The sequence below is a fragment of the Azolla caroliniana genome, unplaced genomic scaffold, assembly GCF_043228905.1.
Source record: "Azolla caroliniana isolate FFs.n. ecotype wild unplaced genomic scaffold, voAzoCaro1.0.p SCAF_15, whole genome shotgun sequence".
NCBI lineage: Eukaryota > Viridiplantae > Streptophyta > Polypodiopsida > Salviniales > Salviniaceae > Azolla > Azolla caroliniana.
The window spans coordinates 11,500,223-11,523,153 of record NW_028230450.1 but is presented as its reverse complement, the minus strand read 5'-3'; the positions used below and the strand labels follow the sequence as shown (position 1 = coordinate 11,523,153).

The 22,931-nt window shown below is 39.1% G+C and overlaps 1 protein-coding gene across 1 annotated transcript; it reads left to right on the top strand.

Moving 5' to 3' along the window:
* Nucleotides 1-1,839: 1,839 nt before the first annotated feature.
* Nucleotides 1,840-4,437, top strand: LOC147854631 (uncharacterized). The gene is made up of 5 exons (XM_087330978.1): nucleotides 1,840-2,011; nucleotides 2,099-3,242; nucleotides 3,352-3,688; nucleotides 3,786-3,950; nucleotides 4,021-4,437. Exons 1-5 carry the CDS (start codon nucleotides 1,840-1,842, stop codon nucleotides 4,435-4,437), a joined length of 2,235 nt encoding a protein of 744 aa, XP_087187104.1.
* Nucleotides 4,438-22,931: the final 18,494 nt, after the last annotated feature.

Here is a 22,931-nt window from a genome sequence, read left to right as displayed (position 1 = left end):
GGCAATGGAGCAATCTCGTGGAAGTCGAAACTTCAGGAGTGCACAGCGACTTCAACGACCGAAGCAGAATATGTAGCTGCGTCCGACGCAGCAAAAGAAGCTTTGTGGCTCGGTCGGCTGGCGCACACGTTTCGACAAGTCGACCATGACTCAGCTCCAGTTGTCTACAGCGACAGTCAAGGTGCTGTTGCCCTGTCGAAAAATCCAGTTCACCACAACGCCTCCAAACATATCGACGTTCGATATCACTTCGTTCGGGACTGCGTCATTTCAGGGAAAATCGGTCTAGAGAAAATATCCACAACCGACAATGTCGCAGATGGAATGACCAAGTGTCTTTCGGCAGACCGTTTTCGGTCTCTTCGGCATCAGATGGGCGTAACGACAAACCAGTCCGGTTAGAGCCGGACACAGAGCAGGATGGTTCCCGACAACCGACATCAGTTCCTTAATGATCGGCTTCAACTGTTCCGACCCGACCAGTTCGGTCTTCTACCTTCGGACCCTGCCGACCCGAACAAAGCTGATATGTCCGAGAACCTAAGTCTATACCTGTAATCTTAGATAACCCATGTATACGCCCATTACGGGGGAGTGTCGAATACAAGTGTATAATGGACGTATTCACACTATCCCTTTCTATAGCCCAAGTTTGGGGCATTTGTGTAATTATCATAAAGGGTAGTTGCCCTAAGTCGGTCACTATATATAGTGACCTTGTAACCTTTTTGTAAGGTTGGGTGTTGTATTATTGCTTTGTGGAATAAGAAAGTTTTTTGTGCCTCTCTCTCTCTCTCTCTCTCTCTCTCTCTCTCTCTCTCTCTCTCTCTCTCTCTCTCTCTCTCTCTCTCTCTCTCTCTCTCTGTGCAACGACCAAGAAACTGTCATACGCAGGTATTCAAACACCAATCGAATGCTTCTTGATCTTCCGCATAGACGACCTCATCTCCAACATAATAAACCGCACACTTTTAGGACATGGGCAATGTATATGCATCCGGAAAGATTCCATCAACTTGCATTTTATCGAAAGAATCTAATGCTTTCTCAGTAGTTCTATACTCAACAAACCCTCCAATGAGAGCATTCCTTTAAGACACAAGAAAAGGTGAAAGTGTTTGGTAGTAATAAGTATCCCCTCATCTTGTATCTTTTCAAAGCTTTTCAGTGCATCCTCAACGGGTCCATGCTCAACATATCATGCAATCAATGTTGTCCATAATACCACATCTCGGTTGGACATTCGGTTGAAAACATTTTGCACTTCCACTATAGATCCACATTTGACATACATATCTAGCAAAGCACTATGAATAAATAGATCTTCATCGAACCCTTTCTGTACATCTTCAAGATGGATTTCTTGACCAAATTCTACTTCCCTTTTGGCTTCCAAACTTGTTGAATTTTTTGCTTTTATGCATGTCGTTATTACGTTAAGCATTAAGGCTCTTTAGTTAAGTTATGGTAATTTTTGCTTCCTTTTTAGCTTCCAAAAGAGTTGAATTTTCTGTTTTTATACATGTCCTTAATTGTAACATTTTCTTGTATTTGCTTTCTATGAATAAAAGATACTCTTGAGTATCCTGTAGTTGCTTATTTAAAGTAGTATAATCCTCATCCTCCCTGAAGGTTGATCTATTCAAAGTTTTCAGTTCTTCGATTTGCTTTAATGCATTCATATAATCTTGCTCCTCAATGTCGTAAAGAAGGAAAATGCCGCCCATTAAGAACAAATATTGGGATACATGTTGCCTCAATGTCGTAAGAAGTCAAACAGGAAATAGGAGTTGGAAGTGTAAATTTTGCAACAAACATATGCATGGGTCAGCAACACGAATGATTGCTCATTTAATTGGAAAACCTAGCCATGGAGTAACGAAATGTACCAATGTCCCCAAGGAAATGTTGATTGACCTTACAACTTTGTATGGTAATTGTGGAAGCCAAGCAATTGGCGAAGAAGAAGATATAGTAGCAGAGATCGACTCATTCAACATGCCTGAACAAGGTATAGACACAAGCCTACAATAGGTGTCTTGATTACTAATGTTTAAATAATTGTAAATTATTTATCTTGAATTTTTTTTTCTTTTAGGTGTTTCTACCTCATGCTCGTCTACCTTTGTTGATGAAAGTCAAAGCATGTCATGTATGGGTGGTGGTAGTCGCCAACCATATCCACCAGCAATTATAGTGAAACAACAACCGTTGCGTAAAGGACATGTGTTACAAATGCAAAGGAAACAACATGCAAACGTTATGGAAGTGAGATGTATCATTGAAGCAAATTTGTCATTTAATCTATTAAAAACACCATGTTGGCGGAACATGTTAGAAGCTTTCTCTACAATTGGAGAGAAACATAATGGAGTCACATATAATTACATGAGGACGAAAGGCTTGAAAAATGAGGTTATATCCTTGCAAGCAAAGTTAGAAAGGGTAAAAGGATTATGGCCCAAGTATGGTTGTTCTATATTAACAGATGGATGGGTTGATGTTTCTCATAGGCAACTTGTAAATGTCCTCGTATCATCTGGTTATGGGACAATGTTCCTCAAGTCCATTGATTGTAGTCATGCTAATACAACACCAACAGTTGATAGCTCTTGGTTAGCTGAAAGAATTTCAGAGGCAATTAGAGAAGTTGGTAAGGAAAATGTGGTCCAAGTCATTTCAGACAATGCATCTAGTTGTGTCCGCATGGGGTCTTTGCTAGAATCAGAGTTCCCTAATATTGTTTGGACTCCATGTGCAACCCATTCTTTGGATCTACTTTTGGAGGACATTGGTCAGCTGCCTTGGATGAAAAGTATTATGTTGAAAGCAAATAATATCGTACGTTTTTTTTGCAAGAAGAGGAATGCTAGGAAAAAAATTTCTGCTCACAGTAACCTTGCCATCTTGAGACCTTCTAAGACAAGGTTTGGTGTGATGTACCTTGTCATACAACGTTTGCTCAAAGTTTGGTATCCTCTTGAGCAAACAGTGGTGAGTGACATGTGGAGGTCTTGGTCAGATTGCAATAAGCCAAATGCCATGAATGTAAAGAACTACATCCTTGATCCTACAACTGAGTCCTCGTTTCAAGTTGTTTTGACCCTAATGGCACCATTGTATAGTGTTTTACGACTTACTGATAGGGAGGGATCCACTATTGGTTTGTTATATGAGTTTATGCGAAGAAGCAAAGATGTTTTAGCAAAAGGAGTGGAAGAAAACATCCCCCACAAATCCAAGTAAATTTCATATTTATTTTAATTTTTTATGGTTTCTTAGCATTAAACCTCCAAATGTTTTCTCATGTTTTAAGATCAGATCATTTTGTAATTACTAATACCCTTTTAGGTACGAAGATTTGAAGTTATTTGACATACGATGGAAATGGTTCAAGAGGTTGATCCACCTTGTAGCTCATTTGCTGCATCCGATGTGGAGAGAGGAGGCTACATTTATTAACCCCGAGTTAATGGATGCATGGATGAGCTATACAGAAAAATTGTACTCGACACTTGAATGTGATATCTTATTTCGTGAATTGCATGAATATCGAAATGGTACAGGGACATTTAGCTATGCATTAGCACGTGAAGAGATATCTATGATGACGCCAGTCACATGGTGGGAAAATTTTGGTGGAAGAACTCCAAAGCTCCAAGCATTAGTTGTCCGCATATTATCCCAAGTGTCAAGTTTTGAAAAAATGATCAATTTTATAGTTAAGTTCTAAAATACTGCACTTTTGTGTACTACCTTTTATTTCATATTTTGTTTTCTATTAGGATTGCTCTTCTGGGGCAGCAGAAAGGAATTGGAATGCACATGCTCTCGCACATACAAAAAATAGAAACAGACTAAAGGTAGCACAACTTGAACGATTGGTATATGTGCGAGAGAACTTAAGGCTAGTTCGCAAGTTTGAGACTGTGAATGCATCTCCAATGCAGGTATTGTTTTATTCACTTCTTATAATTTACATTCCTCAAATTTCGTTAAGCTTTTATAAACTTTTTGCAGGTGAATCCAAATGAGATAGATGTCTCTAAGACTCCTGATATTCCATCTATTAGCCACGAGAATGATATGGATAGAGAATTCTATGAAACTTATTTTCAAGAAACAATGAGCATGAGAAGAAGGACAAGGAGCATGACAAGATCGCATACGACAACATCAAGCGATGGAGTCCCTATTGATCGAATACGGAGGCAGAGGCCAAGAAGAGATGATGAGCGGTCTTCTTGTGATAGGAGAATAACAAGATCAAGTACATTTGCTTCTTTACCACCAAATGATCAAGATAATGTCAATGGAATAAAAGAAGCAATTCATACAAATTATGATGATCTTACTGACGAAGAACCTATGTTGATGTCATCAACTAACACTGAATCTGATGATGAAGATGGTGATTGTGATGAGGATGAGATCTAATGACTAATATTTCTGATTTCTATACATTATTACTAAGCTCAATAGCCATATGTTACTTTTCTTTGATCTAAGCCCATTTTGATACATTGGAGTCTTGGACATAGTTCAAGTTATGTGTTCTTAGAAGTCAAATATCTGATGTTATGTGTTGTTAAGGTTTTTTTCTAAATTTTGTTCCTACAATGCATTCTATTTCTTTGACAAAATGCAATGTAAGTGTATCTCAAATATTTGATGTTATGTGTTCTGAAGGTTTTTTCCAAATCAAAAGATGTGGTCTTTTCTTCAATAGGTATGTTGCACTTCTTGTCAAAGTGTTGTTTTTGTCAAAAGTACGATTTTTTTTGTAGAATTTTAGCTTGTCATGACTCATATGTGAATTCCCTCAATCATGTGAGGGATATACAGTTTTTGCTTCGTGGCCTTGGCTGTTGTTGTAAATGCCCAACAAGTTTGGGTTTTTTTTACCTAACAAATATCTATTTGATTTGTTGATTTGTATCCTTTTGATTCTCATATTTGCTCGATTTGCCCTTTAGTACTTTTAAGATGCAACTACAGCCATGGAATGCTTCGTTACATTGCATATACACGGTTACAATATTACAATATTACAAATATTTTTTAAGAAAGTAAATAAATTTCAAATTCTAGAAGTATTTAACGTATTTAACGTACTATACGTATTTTATGTATTTTATAGGTATTTAACATACTAAAAAACGTATTTAACGTATTTTAAAATTGGGAGGTACTATACCCGTATTAATACGTTAAATACGTATGGTATCAGTACCGTACCTAACGTACCTAACAACCATGGGTGAAACTAAGGTATTGGCTTATTTGTGCCAAATACATCTCAATGGACATTTGTCCAAGAGGATTCCCTTGAGTTCCTTCCGCTTGAGCGGATGACATCGGGTCGTTAATTTGAGCCATTAAAGATTATTTCTGGAAAAGAAATAGGATAAGGTCAAAGAGATAGTCATAACATCATGTTGTGATGTAAACATATCATGGGCAAACATTAATCGATATTATGATCTCACGTCAATACCCCTCTAGACGTATGAGATGAGGTTCAAGATCAGGTTACTATGGTAACACAAAGGTGTTTTAAAAACCATGGGGGTGACAATTTAATGTCTTTCCCTGATCTCTATATCGATTTTTTCATGGCGGCTCCCTGAGGCTCAACCATGTATGTTCGCGTCATGAGTAGTTTATACACGAAAAAAATGTTTGTTTCTTTGCCCACATATGTGGTTTCGGCTCTTTAAGTCCTATTACGAGGACCCCGAGGTGCACTTAGACCTTAAGTCTAAACATGTGTTATAGTCATATGTATCAAGGATGTTGTATGGTCTAGGTCATATTTGAACTCGAGACCTCAAGAACAAATACATTAAACACTTGAGCCAACCAAGTAAGTTGCTCTTCTCGAATGCTTAATGTTTGATGTGTATAAGAGATATGCGAGGCATTTGATCATATATGTTTTTTTTTAAAAGAACATATATATCAAGGGTCCTTATTTCGCCCTCATTTACCAAAACTATGTTGGTACATTACCTAACCTCAAGTCTCGTAATTACGATGGCATACGCCAAAGTGCAACCTAATGGTCAAGCCAAATGAGCCCTCGTTTCGTAGTAGACCCACGTGGCCCATCACATGGTCACGTCATTACGAATGCCGCTCGTAAGAACGAGCTCATGGGGGCATCGTATCCTTGTAATGAGGGAGGGATGTTGGATACGTGTGTCATTGGAGCGACCTCACTTGAAGTGGGTCAAGCCCTACGTACTCAACATCATTATGGCTATAGGCGTTTCTTTACGTAACGAAATCGAGGTCATCAACGGGGTTGTCAACAATCAAAAATTGTTGAAAAAGGGATGGTGACAACGCCATTCTCACAAAAATGTGAGGACGGCCACCAACATCCTTTTCCCGACAAGGACAACTTTCGATATAATCACGTAATAACGAATATACACATATGTTTATTTATATACGTATATATGTGACCACATATGCCTATATTAAACATATCGTTATATTAAATAGCCACAAATGATGTGATCGAGATACGTAATCGAGGTATATACCTCTACGCACACGAAACATCCACAAATAAGAGATCATCGTAATACACAATTGAGGTATTGACCTCTTACGCATACGAGACCAAACGCATATCCTTTACAACAAATCAAGGTATTAAACTCATACGCAAATGTAACATATGTTCGTGAACGTAATACGTAATTGAGGTATTAACCTGGTACGCATATGACACTCATCACATATGATTTATATGTCATAAAAACGAGGTATTGACCTCGTGCACATATGTAAACGTTTTAGATAATCAATTAAAGACCACTACAACATCATTGACTTAATGAAAAAAAATGGCATATAAACTAAACACATGATTAGATGGGAGAAGAGAGAATAGAAAGAAAAAAATTTATTACGGAAAGAGTTACCGAAGTTCTTTGTTGATCGTTGTCTGGATCAAGGCCGACCGCACATCGATCGATCACCATCAATCAAAAGACAAAAGACAAACAAAGAAACATTAGTACATAGCTCTGATACCAAATATTAGAGATCTAGGTACTAAAGTAAGCTTAAGATAAGGATAAACTAATGATAGATCTATAGAAAGGAGAAAGAGAAAGAAGGGTGTCGATCCACCCGAACACCCCCGAGCAAAGGGATCGAGACGGACTCGAGCCTCGATCGGCGTCCCATACCACCGTCGTAGCGTCGAGTCGTACCTGGTGCTGGCGCGCTCGCTACAAGAGTTGACCCACCACAAGAGCAGAGTCTCGATGTAGTCAAGAGATGATCAAATGAGGGTAGCTAGGCCTCTTATTTATAGCGATACCCAAGGCCCCCAGGCAAGTTCACACTTGACCTAATGGGTTGTCTCAATCCCGAGGATTTAAAGTAATCCTCCCCTTCTTTACACTCTCGTTTAACCCTCACACTTATCCACGTGTATAGAATACTACGGTAAATTCTCACCACGGGATATTAAATGGTCATGCCTGTAACACCAAGCATACCAACGAAAATCTCCAAGTATACATCAAATTCAGCGACTAATACACAACTACATTTGGTCTGGTAATGAAGATCATGCAGCTCGGGCCAAGGTGACGTGGACTATACTCACATCACCTAAGTTGAGAGGAGAGTTGGGCTTGATTGATCCCCTCTTACAATCCAAAGCCCAAAGTTGTGGTGTGAGGACTCCAACTAGGGTATGACTGCTAGAAAATGCGGTTACATTTCGCTTACTTTAGGCCACGAAAAAGGGCCAATTGGGACCCCCAAACGGGATGGATTCTAAACATGGATCTCAAACCAAGTTTCTCACGCCAATTGGAGGATAAATTCGGTGCATCCATGTGGAAGGCGTGGTGTGACATAAGAGGCAGGCTCAAGTGTGATCAACCTATGTCTGAACCTGCCTGGCTCAATCAACGTTGCCGAGGAAATCCTCGCGTGTTCGCGAAAAGAAGCGGGGCCGTCGGGGTCCTAGACTGGAAGTATTCGAAGTTTGTACTAGCGTAAGTGAGAAAGTATTTACGATAGAGAGAGAGAGAGAGAGAGAGAGAGAGAGAGAGATTGAAACCTTCACTTTAGTTTTAAGAGACAAGATACATCACCATTAGGATAACTCAAATCTTTTATTAAAAGTTTCTTCCTTACATCACTTATCCCCTTACACAAGCCCAACTAGAGGCTTTTATAGGTCTCTCTATGCAAAAACCGGGGCTAAAACCACGGGCTAAAACATGGTTTTGTACACACGGTTTTTTATGTATTTGTTTCCTATGAATTACTGAATATGAAAAGAAAATACATAAGATTTAAAGCATGTAATAGTAGTTCTAGTGGTAAATCAATTCTCTTCTACCTTGAAGGTACAAGGTTCAAATCTTGCTTCCACCCCTCTCTATATGCACTCAATCCCACTAGGCCCTAGGTTTATTTTTTCACTTTTTCAAGTGTTTGTGTAATGCGCGCGGAATCATACTTTTCACTTTTTCTCCCACTGGACACGCAACATCACAACAACGCATCCTATAGAACCCATGTATCATAGATGAATCAGGTCAACTCATTGGATCAAGCAAGGGATTGTCATGGGGATACATTGCAGAAGGTCCAAGAAAGAATATAGAATGTTGGAGACGGTTTATGGCATTGCTAATACAAGATCAAGTTAACATACTCCATGGAATCAGGGGAAGATGGACTATGAGATCTAAAATTACAAACGCTCTATTGTTTAGGGAAGCTGCTAATCAAAGGACAACAATGGAGAAGTGGATAGGCTACAAGGAGGAGAGCTCTTTGATCCCAAGAGGTGGGAGAATACCGGACAGGATTGAAGGCCGTGAATTGCGAGACAATGAGGCATCAACATTGAATATGGCAATTCCAGTACTCGCATATACTGGTCATATGGATTGTAGATCTCGATCCGGCCAAAGTACAACCCGAAATGGCACATGTGTACTCACGAAAACACATGGCTTCATAAGGTCAGTTAGGACCCTTTGCAATGGACATGGCTTGATCTTTATGTGGGTCAAGGAAGCAAAGTCATCCCGTTCTTCCAATTCATGACTAGATTGGGTCACCACAATCTAGCCGCTCAAACCACCTAAGAGCATGTTGTTGCAAAGGTATGACACGTATATCATGTTCCATATACAATTATCACAAAGTTTGGTAGAAAATCTAAAAACAACAACACGCTAGCCGAATTATCGTGTTCCAATGGCAATTAATACATAAGTCACTACCGGTTGGAGCGTGGTAGCGTGATAGCGTGGGAGCCTTAGCTCTCCTAATTGTGTAGCACGCCCAAATGCAACAGAATCAATCCAACACGCTCTGTGGGACTGCCCAGAGACCCATCGAATATGGCGAGGGGTTGGTCTCCTATTGCAATTATGTTAGGTGCAAGGCACGATCAATTGGGGAAATGTATGTTGATTATCATGGCAGGCCCTAGTTGACAAGTACAAACATTAGGAGGGGATGACTTTGGTGATAAAAGCGCAAGAGGTTTTTTTCTCCACCATCAACAATATCCACTCAACTCCTATTAATGACAAATCCCAAGTTGTGTTGGAATTGGTCAACCCAATAACTCTTTGGATTCTATGGAAACAACTATGTAGATGGGCCTTCTCCAACCAAATTGCGCATCCAGTAATGTTAATGCAAGAGATATGAAGTGAAGTTGTAGTCATGCTAAAGAGCCAAACAATGGCATCAATGGCAAATCCGATGGAGTTGAAAGACAACGACTTGCCTTCATCCAACAATAGTCGTCCTCTCCCTTTCTTGAGTCAGTGGGCATCCACATATGATGGAACTATTGTGTCCCTCTCATCTATAAAATTTTATAACTAATGAAGGAGTTTTTTTTGGAAAAAAATAAATGTAGTAGTATAAGAGAAAGAAAGACAGAAATAAAGAAAAAGAGGAAGGAAAAATAATTGAGAAGGTTGTAATTACATACTTGTATAATAGAAATAGTTTTATGTTTATTCATGTGCTTATGCTAAATTGGGTGAAAACAATTTAATCTAGCCTAAAAATGCCATGGGTTTGATACTTAACCCTACAAACTTCTCATTGAATTACATTTTTTCTCATCTTCACCTACGAATAGAGGCTCAATGCCTATCCATCTACATGCAACCCAAGCTTCACAAAGCTAAAATAAAGGTGGTGACTACAAGTCATGGAATGCAATGATGACAGGGCATACAGGACATGGATGTTGGTTGATATGAGTTTGATGTGGGGGGAAAATGAACCATGCCTATAACATGTAGGGCATCATTGCATGCATTGCTCACATGCTATGCAAACAATGGTAATAGTTTTGTGACTTCAAGTTTTTGGCAAAAATGTTGGGTGAGAAGGTGGAAATAATCTTAGAATAGGTCTTCATGGCTAGAGCCATTGTAATGTTGTTAGCCTAATCAAGTCGTCATGTATGCAGAATTTTACTAATGAAGCATATTTTGTTTGGAATAAAAAAAAGTCGTAGACTATCCAAAGCAAGAATTACCTAATATTTTGGTGTCGAATATGAACGTTGTAATAAAAGTGACTTAGTCAATTTTGAAGGACAAAATTAACTAGAGATAGAACTTGCATATACCAATGGGCTTGATGTCCATTAAGAACCTTGGCTAATTGAAAGTACTTCACATTTTGATAGTTTGAGAATTACATAATTTGTGAGGGCATCCTTCAAGAATAGCCATTAGCTCCTTGTCATAGATGGGATAATTGATTTCTAATGGATAGAATGTGTTGAGATATCAAGCACAACTAGGTTTAGCCATTTAGTCAAACATGTAACTTAATAGTTACATAAATTGAATCTAGTTAGAGTGTTGACCATAAAGTCTTAAATAGGATTTTGTTCCTTGCACTTAAGTGCGATACATACTTAATATAGGACTTACACCCTTGTACCTATATTCTCCACACACATGTGCACCTTTGCACATTAGATGTATATATACCTCATTGTGGGTATTTTTGTAACTTGATGCTTATTAATATAGAGAAGGTCTTTAAGCTAGACTTGTGTTAATCATCCCCCACTTGTCTTTATCTCTATCTCTCATTCAACTTCCTTACTCTTACACACATATCACATACTCTTTCGTTGCTTAATCACATACGTGATTAACTACTCACATAATTAGATACTAATTAACCCTTAGTTAATTACCTAATTATTAACAGAATGCAATAGGAAAGAAATAGGATGCAATTGATTATCATCTCCCTCTTGACATAAAATATTTGCAATGCAAAAGTCGATGCATCTATTTTCATTCAATATGGTTTTAATGGAGTTTGGTGTACCAAAACTAGAGTTATTGTGAAGGAATTTTCTATACCTCCCTCAAGAGTCGATTTTTCACCATTGATCCACATAAAACATACATCCTTTCAAGTGAGACAAATGATGGGCAAGAAAATAATTGAATACCCCTAAATAGAACAACAGTGGAAATTGGAAAACCATAGAAAACAGTGAACATCTCAAATTGATAAAGATGATAAGATGATAAAGAGATCCCCACATCATTTGCCTTGTGTTGAAAAATGGTTTGAGCATTAGTAAGCCTAAATGTCATGATATTATACTCATAATGCCCGTTAAGAATTAGGTGATTAAGTTAAGCACATAAGATTATGTGATATGTGTGTGTATGTGTGTGAGAGGAAGAGAGAGAGGAAGATACACTTATGAACAACACAAGATGGGGATGATTAACTCTATATTAAATTAGCATCATCATCATCAAATACAAAAATACCTACAATGAGGTATATATAGATATCGTGTGCAAGGGTGCACATGTGTGAGGAGAATATAAGTACAAAGGTGTAAGTTCTATATTAAATGTACTTAGGAGTGGAGGATCTAGAATATCCCACTTAAATACAAGGTCCTATTTAAGGCGTTACAGTCAACACTTCTAACTAGATTCTGTCTAGGTAACTACGAAGTTACATGGTTGACTAACTTACTAAATTAAGTTGAGCTTGATCTCTCAACACGCCCCCTCAAGCTCAAGTGTGAGGCCTATGACATCTGGTTTTGCTTTCGGCATTGTCCGGCTTTCGATGTCGACTTCTGTGCAGCTTTCGGCGTCAGTATTCTTGTGGCTTCCGTTCCTCCCCCTCAAGCCTGTGACAAAGGCTTGGGTCGACTGCTTTCACCCATCGTGGGTCACGAGCCACTTCTGTAGAGCTCTTCGGCTCGTGTTCGGTTGCTACCTTCATCGCGAAGGCATAATGATGGACCATGTACTCGTTGTAGCCAAGCCGAATGACAAGATTCTTCTCTATAGAAGAACGTCGAATTTTTTCGCTTGCCAATGTGAGCACCTTCTTTACTCCAGGTGTCTGCATGATGGGTACACCAAACTCACTGTCTAGTGAGGGAGCCGACACATCCGAATCACTGTCGTCGGGGTGATCGACTTTGTATTTGGGCATCTTACCTTTGCCTTTGTCCAAGTTCGGACTTGGCCGTGACATGCTTGGAAGGCTTGAAGGCTCGTGTGGTCCATTTAGCTCGGTAGAGCTTGGACGATCCTTTGGTGAAGGGCTTGGCCGAATATCATCCTCCGAGTTGATGTTCAACTCTTCCTCAGTTATGTCAGGTGGAGCCGAATCACGCTTATACAAAGATGTTGATTCGTCGAAGACTACGTCTCGACTCACCCAAACCACTCGGGTCAAAGGATTATAGCACTTGTATGCCTTCTTCTTGGACGAGTATCCTATGAGGATACATTCCTCTGACTTCGCGTCAGGCTTCTGTCGTTGTTCGTTTGGGATGCATACATTCGCAATGCTTCCGAACACCTTGAGGTGCGACAGGATCGGCTTCCTTCCGACAAGGAGCTCGTAGGGAGTTAGCTCATGCACTCCATTGGTGGTGCATCGATTCATGAGATAGACGATCATGGATGCCGCTTCGGCCCAATAGAAATTCAGCATGTGCTTCTCATGCATCGTGGTGCGTGCTACCTCGAGTATTTGCCGATTCTTCCTTTCGGCGACTCCATTTTGTTGGAGTGTGTGTCGGCACGAGAATTCTCTCCAAATGCCTTCACTTTGGAGGTAAGAGGTGAATTCATCGAGGAAGTACTCCTTGCCTCCATCCGATCGTAGGCATCAAATGTGCCGACCGGTTTCTTTTTCGACTTGACCCTTGAGCTTTTGGAAGTGGGAGAGCACTTTGCTCATCTTCTTCATCAGAAAGATCCAAGTGTAGCGGGAGTAGTCGTCAACGAAGGTGACATAGTATTGGCATCCGCCGATCGTTGGCATTTGAGCCAGTCCCCATACATCCGAGTGTATGACGTCAAGGAGGCCTTTGCTTCAGAGCTCTCCTTCAAAAATGGGAGTCGATGTTGTTTGCCGAGTTGGCATGCTTCACACACTCGGTCGACTCATTTCGACTCGAAGGCCGGAAGTCCGATGACAACTCCCTTTGTTTGCATAGCTCGGAGCCATTGGAGGTTGATATGGTCGATTCTCTTGTGCCACAACTCGATGTTCGTCTCGGTTTTGAGACCTTTGGCATACATGGCCGATTTCACCTCGTTCGAATCGAGGATGAACATGTGACCGTCTCTCCGTCCCTTGGCTATGAGTCATCCATCTTTCTCAATGAAACAACCTTCGTTGTTGAAGCGGACTTGCATGCCTTGCTCCACAATTTGGCCAACCGAGACCAAATTCTTCGTTATTGTGGGCACGTGCAAGACATTCTTGATGCAATTCGTTTGGTCGTCGCCGAATGGAATGTTGCGGATGTGCCGAATCTGATGTGTGATGTCGTCACCCATCTCTATGACGTCGGGTCGATCGGGTGTACGCAAATCACTAAACCACTCTTCTAGGGATGTCATGTGATGTGAGGCGCCGGAATCGACGAACCACATGTCTTCCGAATTGGAGGTGCTTGTGGTGTCAAAAGCCGTCATAGAGTTCAGTCTATGTCTCATTACGAATAGACCATTGTAGTCGTCGTATTCAGAGTTGTTGGCGTAGTTTGTGAGTTGTCGGCTTGTTGAAGCCAACTCACTTCTCTTTTTTCGACACTTCTCTTCGCAATGACCGATCTTCCCACAATAGTTGTAGGTAAGTGGCATTGTTTGCCGACCTTGTTCGGCATGGAAGCTCCCCCTTCTTCCAAAGGTTCCTCGATGGCTTCCATCTTGTTGTTGAAGGTTTGAGTTCCCTTCGTGTGATGGGTCGAATCGACCTCTTCTACCGCCTCGTCCTCGTCCTCGTCCACCATCCGAATTCGAGAAGAACATTTGTCCTTCCGATGTCTTGGTTTTGGTTTAGACGTAGTTCTCTATAACCATTAGCATTGATTGAAGGTCGAAGAACAAATGAGGGTTTTCCCTCACCAAGATTGTCGTCCTCAACGAGTCGAATTGTTGTGCGAGGCCGTCCAAGCATACTTGAACCATCTCGTCTCCGTCGACGATTATGTTGATAGAGCCAAGCGAGTTGCAAATGCTCTTTATCTTGGCGGTGTAGTCCAACACGGACATATCTTCTTGTCGAATGTTGTTCAACTCTTATCGGAGTTGAAGCTTTCAGGCGGTCGTGTTGACGACAAACATCTTCTTCAAGTTCCCCCACGCCTCTTTAGGCGTCTTGGTGCCTCAAATGTGGCTAAGCATGTGATCGTCGACACATGTTGTCAAGCAATACATGACTCGACTCGCCACTTGCTCCCATGTTGCGTAGTCAGTGTTCTTCGAGTTGGGTCGATTTTCTTGTGTGTCATTGATGTAGCTTCAATACCCTTGGCCAACGAGGTATTGGGTCATCTTGTACTCCCAAGATGAATAATTGTTCCGTTCTAGCTTTTCACTTGGGGGCGAGCTACCCATTTGTGTGTTCATGTTGATATGTAGTGTCTTCTCTTCTTTTGCTTTTCTTCCTTCGATCACGTACACTTGCTACGTAGCGGCACTACGATAGCCGATAGCCGGATTTTGTCGTCGAAGTCTCGAACACACAATCATGTAGTCGGGTGGGCTTAGTGGATGTGCTAAACCACACGCTCTAATACCATGTTAAGAACTAGGTGATTAACTACGAGTTAATTAGTACCTAATTATGTGATTAAGTTAAGCACATAAGATTATGTGATATGTGTGTGTATGTGTGTGAGAGGAAGAGAGAGAGAGAGAGAGAGATACACTTATAAACAACACAAGATGGGGGATGAGTAAGTATATTAAATTAGCATCATCATCATCAAATACAAAAATACCTACAATGAGGTATATATAGATCTCATGTGCAAGGGTGCACATGTGTGAGGAGAATATAGGTACAAAGGTGTAAGTCCTATATTAAATGTACTTGGGAGTGGAGGATCTAGAATATCCCACTTAAGTACAATGTCATGTTTAAGGCGTTATAGTCAACACTTCTAACTAGATTCTATCTAGGTAACTACGAAGTTACATGGTTGGCTAACTAACTAAACTAAGTTGAGCTTGATCTCTCAACAACCCACAACTAAGTGAGTAAAGCAATCTTTCACTTGTCCCCCGCTCAAATACAAATGAGATTATACACATTGGGGAAAGTCAACCTTTGTGAAGTATTTAGCTCCCTTGAGGCACTCCATTATCTTTTGGGATGAATGATAAAGAATATCAATTTCAAACTACCAATATGAAGGAAATATCAAGAACATGTGCGCATATACTACATATTGGGAGTGCTTCTAGATCATGTGCCACATCTCTAGATTCTCCTCAATATAGGTTTTAAGTGCTTCTACATCTTCAGATGACAACCCATAAATGGCCCCAAATGGAAGAGTAGTGTTTGGCTAGAGATCTATGGGACAATCATAGGAGCAATGATTTGGTATATGGTAGCCTTGTCCATATCAACATTTTTGCAAAACCTTGATACTTCTCTAACAACACTAGAATCGGTACTCATTGGAATTGGTAGGGATACTTCTTACTAGATCATTTGAATTTCTAGAATGAGACTTTGAATACCTAGAGAGGAGTTAAGGTACAATTTGATATGTTATAAAGTTGTGCTCATGTAGCCCAATATGTTGCTTGACTTTACTTGTACTTACAAGATTCTGGGTTTCCTAGCTTGATCAATGTGAATATAACCACCATATGAGGATTTTGAGAGGCGATTTGGGGACTGCACCAATCAATGAGAGACTTTTACTAAACCTAGTTCTCAACCCTCACTACTCCAAATGCTTATTGCGTTCTAGATCCTCACTGCCTCCAAATGTTTCTTATTCTTAACATATGAAAGAGGATCTCATACGATCAAATAATAAACTTGCATGACGTAGCATTGGTGTCGCCTTCAATTAAAGGGGGGAATGATGTCGAATTCGATATTGAGGTATGTAGTCTTGTCTCACTTCATTGATGCTCTTATCTTCACTCAAAATGTGGTTATCAAGTCAAAAAACAATGCACAATGGCATTTGCAAGTGATTATGGATCCTCCATTGTGAGTAAGATATCTTTGGCATCATCTTATAATTCATGCCGGAATCAATCTCATCTCATTCTATGTGAATGGCCGAGAACAAAATTTTAAGGCACACATGATTGTTGGACAATAGCTTTGTTGGTATTCCTAAATCTAGATTCTACTACTCATTTCTTTGTTAGTTTCTCATCAGAATTATTCTAATTCCTCAATAAAAGTATTCGTCTTTAACACATACTTCTCCAATAGCAGGGAAATTCTATCTAGCATAGGGGAATGTTTTTTTTTTTTTTTTAAATATGCTCCATTGGTATTAAAATTAACAATGCCAAAGGCAATCTACAAATTGTACATAATAGTTTCCACTCCATAAGTATATATCGTAAAAAAAGGGACCAAATAAAGATGGCATTTGTTATGGCCTCTAAAAAACATCATGTTGCAGCCAACATTGGCTGAATGTGATTCCACATATACTGAAGCTCTTTAGTATACCCATATTCAACCTATAAACAAATTCCTGCGGTCCAAGTGAATACATATGTTGGTGGTAATCATGGCTAGTAGTCTAAAAACTCCATGTTTGCATTTGGTTCCGCATGTACTAAAGTTGTTCACTATCACCTGGTTGTCCAATAGCTGTTCCCGTTCCTTGGCCTTTAATTTTCCTTTGTGAATGTCCTTTTGTACCACTTAGGTAATACAAAACTGCTCTCTCCAATCAAGCCATTGAGGTAATCTGCTACTTCTTGGCCGTAGTCTTCTTCAAGCCACTCGTGATGATTGGCTTCGACCCTCCCCACCATCTTCACTCATCCTCACCACAAATATTTCTTCCTTTAGTCGACATCAGCCATCTCACCGATTAACCTGGTTCCAATGTCCACGCATATCCTGTATAATCAACAAAAACTTAGGTTAAAACATGTCCTCACCCACTCCTGCACATTGGCTTCGACCCTCCCCACCATCTTCACTCATCCTTAACACAATAATTCTTCATTCAGTCGACATCAGCCATCTCACCAAATACCACGGTGGCAATGTCCACGCATATCCTGTATTGATCAACACAAAATTAATGTAAACATTTCCTCACCCACTCGTTATAGTCGGCTTCACCCTCCCCACCATCTTCACTCATCCTTAACACAGAAATTCTTCATACAGTCGACATCAGCCATCTCACCAATTAACACGGTGGCAATGTCCACGCATATCCTGTATTGATCAACACAAAATTAGTGTAAACATTTTCTCACCCACTCGTTATAGTCGGCTTCACCCTCCCCACCATCTTCACTCAACCTTATCACTTTCACACAGAAAATTTCTTCGTTCAATCCACATCAACCGTCTAGCCAATTATCGTCATGACCAATGTCCACGAAAAAACCTGTATCAATAACAAAACAGTTAATCTCAAAGTTTCCTCACTCATGATAGATGGCTTCGACCCCCCCGCCATCTTCCCTCATCCTTATCACAAAACAAGAAATTCTTCATTCAGTCCACGTCAGCCCTCTTGCCGATTAACATCTTGCACTGTTGACGAAAAACCTGTATTAAAAACAAAAATTAGTGTAAAAATTCCCCACCCACTCACGATTGTCGACTATGACCCCGCCACCATACCCCATCCTTTTCTCTTACACATTCTTCCTTCTTTCCACATCAGCCCTCTCGTCGATTAGCTTGTTGCCAATGTCCGTGGAAAACCTGTATTTACAACACAAAAACAGTTTACACTTTCCTCACGCACTCATCCTAAACGGCTGTGTTCAATATAAATGGCGCTGGTGGCGGAAACAACCATCGAGGTGGAACATAATTCCACTTTACATCTTCCCCTATTGCATCCAAAAAAATAGGAATGGTTGACCAGACTCTTCTAAGTCGCTTTCTTTTCCGGTTAGGCCCATTTCCACAACCCTTATAGCTATCATATTCACCTTTAACTATATTTACCAATAATTCCCAGAAAGATTTAACTTGATCCACAACATTAGTATCTTCATCATTATATATTTTAGAACACCTTGCTTTCCAAATAATCCATAAGGCCAACGAGGAAATAAAGTTCCAAACATAACACCTAGAAAAGAACTTGACTCCCTGCAAGGAGCTATTCGTAACGTACACCTGAAAACTTTTCACATGTAAAGTCAATGATGAATTATGATAATGATAAAAAATAGTTTCTCGATCCAACGTACCCCAAAAGATTGTACCCCACGTGAATTTAGTAGCCCTATACTTACGACTTAAAAGCCTAAGAATACGAGCCCAAAAACATTTGGCCGTAACACATTCCCAAAAAGCATGATGTAATGTCTCATATGCCCAGCCACACCTACCACATGATCGATCAGGTATTGTTCCCCTCAATAAAGCTCCTACTGGCAATGCATAATGAATCATTAACCATCGAAAGTGCAATACCTTGTTCATACATTTAAGCGACCAAAGGTGTTTCCAAAACTTCAACATATATGTAGATGAGACATTACCTTCCTCCCAATATTTTTTTCCTGCCGGAATTGACTCTATCTCATTTAACAAAAACTTCCTACCCAGTGACACAGAATATGCAAAAAATGGAAGAACTTTCTCTTGCGTACTATCAGACATTGGTAACTTCCAACCATAATCTAATGGATCCCACTGCAAATCAACAATTGGTCTAGAATTTAAAACCCATATATGAGATGAATACTTAGCAATTAGTGAATTAGGATCTATAAATATCTTTTTTCCCAACCTAGCTATTACTCTCACTGGCAGCTGCCTGGCAGAAGACACAATTGAAGACTCCTCCTCCACTACCAACAACCTACCATTATCGCAAACTTCATAAAAGTAAAGGCTACCATTTTGAGTATACAGACGAGCTCCTATTAGTATATTTAATCTCGAAAACATACCATACCAATTCAAACAATGACCAAAACTCAAAGTTGGTAATGTTACCTGATACACCGTTGACACTTGAGTTATCATAATGTTTGCCCCTCTGAAATTAGACACCCTACTCTTTTGGTCTTGCACTGAAGTCTGCAGGAAAGCAATCCAATCCGCAACCGTACGAGCTGGTCCATTATCCATTGCAGCCCAAGATAACCTAGGTCGTAAACCTAAGACACATGCCGCTTCATCAGTAAACAAAGGATTCCATAACAACGGCTGACGCATTAATTGATGATATGTTTTTGGTGGCAAAAAAACCAGCGCTCGACGAATACTTTCCCATGCCCTTAGAATGCCATTAAAAAAACTAAAGGACCCAACTGTCGATTTAGACAGCGGAAAATCTGAATTAAAGAACCATCTAAGACTATCACGCCAATTACCACCAACCGATGGTTTTAATTTATATAAATGACACATCCAAAACTTTTTCCATAACTCTTGTCCAGGCAATAAACACCTAACAACATGTTTAACAAGTAATGCTTTACTTTGCATGAAAGGATCAATCAAACCTAAACCTCCTTTATGTTTGGGTTGTATAAGAACCGACCAAGCTACCTTTGCTATAGTATTGTGTACCGTATCATTTCCCCAAATAAAATTCCGTACTAGACGTTGAACTCTAAGCATAATGGACCTAGAAAACAACCATGTAGAGGCTATATACCAAACAGATGATAAAAGCACAGAATTAGCAACAACTACACGTCCAGCTAAGGATAACCTTTCCTTCTTCCAATATATTAGCTTATTTCTTATCATAATATTAGCATAGGGGAATGTTTTGATTGATTTACTAAATGGTATTCTTATTCCCCAATGGTAAGTAATATTCTTGGTAACAAAATGGTCATGATTCAGATCCTAAAAATTAAAGATGAGAGAAAGACCTAACTAGAGCTAGGCTAACCTCATTATGTAAATTGCTAAAATGACAAAAACAAATATGTAAATAAGGTTTTCTTAACTATACTAGAAAAGTAATAAAAGATCAAGGGCTAATGTTGTATATAATGAGGATTTCAAATTACAAAGACCCTTATTTACTCAACTATACAATAAAATGAATAAAATATCAAAAGCTAATGTAGTATATAATGAGGATTTGAGATCACAAAAGTGTGATGTGATGGTTGGACAAGGAATAGGACGAACACTTGAGGTTCATCATAAATCACAAGATTGGACATCATAAATTTGAGAGAACTCAAGTTAGATTCTACCTTTGTATGGGCTTGACCCCATACTACAATGTTTCCTTCAATCTCTCATGGGCATTAAAGAAAACAAAAAATACCAAAATTTTAAGAGAGATTCAAAATACATGCTTGGTTACATATTTTCAAATGTACCTATCATATGCTTGGTCAAAGTTAGGTCACTGATCACGTGACATTGTGAGGATTAGTTTTTTACGATAGATAGAATCTTAATTTGTTGGTAATGCTTACACATAGACAGTGGGCATGTCTAATTTAGTGAATTAGATGCTTCAATTTTTAATTTTGCATCTAGTTGGAAGTTTAATTATGTGCTTAATCCTGCTTTTCATGTGATGAAGATCTCAAACTTGACAAAAAATGTACTTGCAATTTTAAGCATTATCGAGCATACCTTTTGAAGCTCTTGTACATATATAAGTATATTTTGGATGATCTTTTATTTAGAACATGTCTCTCTCTCAATCATTTCATTTGAGGCTACTTCATTTAATCAATATCTAATACACTCAAGAGGACTAAACGTATTGTATATAACTATTACTAGTAATGTGGAATTAAACTTTCTAAGCTCTTTAGTGTCTTATCGACACTTGTATACTTCACTTTATTCTTTGTGGGTTTTCACCTCACATTGAGGTTTCCCACTAGTAATAAAAGTGTTACTGAAAAGAAAAATAAAAGAATTAAACTACATTAAAACCGCACAAGTATTATGAAAGACCGTTACATCATGAACATTGATGATCTTGGGCCTTGTTGTCTAGGGGGCACAATTCACCCTATGAATCAAGCAATGTGGCACAAGACTTCAAATCCCCATGCACCCAAATCAGAAAAAAAGTTTTAGTGATGAGGTTTGTCAACATTGTGGTTCATTGGGTTTGATAGCTAAAATTGCAAGATATTCACTTCATCCCCATGATCTTTTAAGTAAAGAAAGACATGTAATTGCTACACGACTATGAGAGGTTTGTGTAGAAAAACTATGGTGGATATCACGAAGAAAATGAATGTTATTTTGGGAATTCGAGATGTGTTTTGTGAGAGCATATAAGTACACTTCATTCTATTTTGGATTTATAACATATATGTACATATTTACCTATCACCATGATGTGTGTGTGTGGGCGCGCTCACACACATGTATTCATCCAAGTGAAACAATTTAAATCTTATCAGTTGCCCAACATTTTTCTTAAAGGTTTAAATTGAAGTTGGGAAAACATTGAATTATAAATTTACAACCTCTATCCTTCCGAGCATAGAACCATGAGTTGTAAAGGTTCGGATTCAAATGTAGACACATACGTGATAATGATGTCATGCTTGAAGTTCCCAACAGTTCGAAGTTGATGTATAACTCATGTCCATTTGCCAATATTTTAGGATCAGCTACTGCCTTCACCATGTGCCCAAGTTGTTCGATTTTTGGGAACATCATTTCATGCCATTTTTAATGTTGGTTCCTTAGAGCAAAGTTATATTTTACAAATATATTATCTCTATGACAGCAAAGATAGGATCGAGGGTTAGATACATATATGATAAAGATGTCTCGAATTTCCCAAGAGTTTGATGTTGATATTCGAGAGCATATATCATATCAATTTACTTGTACTCTAGAAGTGCACACGGTGTTAACCACGTGTAGTAGTTGAGTCTTCCACAACATGGACACATGATATATGTTCATGTGCTTACTCTCAAGGTATTAAAAAGACAATGTAGTCTTTATGTACATTACATTCTTTCGAGTTTTAATTGTGGTACTAGTTTAACTTATTGCACTATTTCACTCATTCATTTCTAATTCTTGGCAAAACATTAGTGTGAGGTTGGACTATCACAAGGGCAATCAACATTTTAACTTGCACATATCTATAGTAGTGTGTTTAAACATATTAACCTTCATGTCTTTCTCAACATTATTGATTCAAAATCGCCACGAATATTTGAAACAGATATGTGATGGATTTAGGCCCTAAAATAAAGGCTAGGTGATTTATCATGTGGATGTGAACCATTGAAAAAATGTCAAAAACAATGGTATATGGTAGTCATGGTCCATTGGCATGACAAATGGGAGCCTATAATAGACAAGACACGTGTGGTGCTAGCCAAATCATCAATATTCATCCCATAGCCATTTGATTGGTTGAAATTGGACATATTATTGGTTCTTAAACATCATATTGAATATATAAG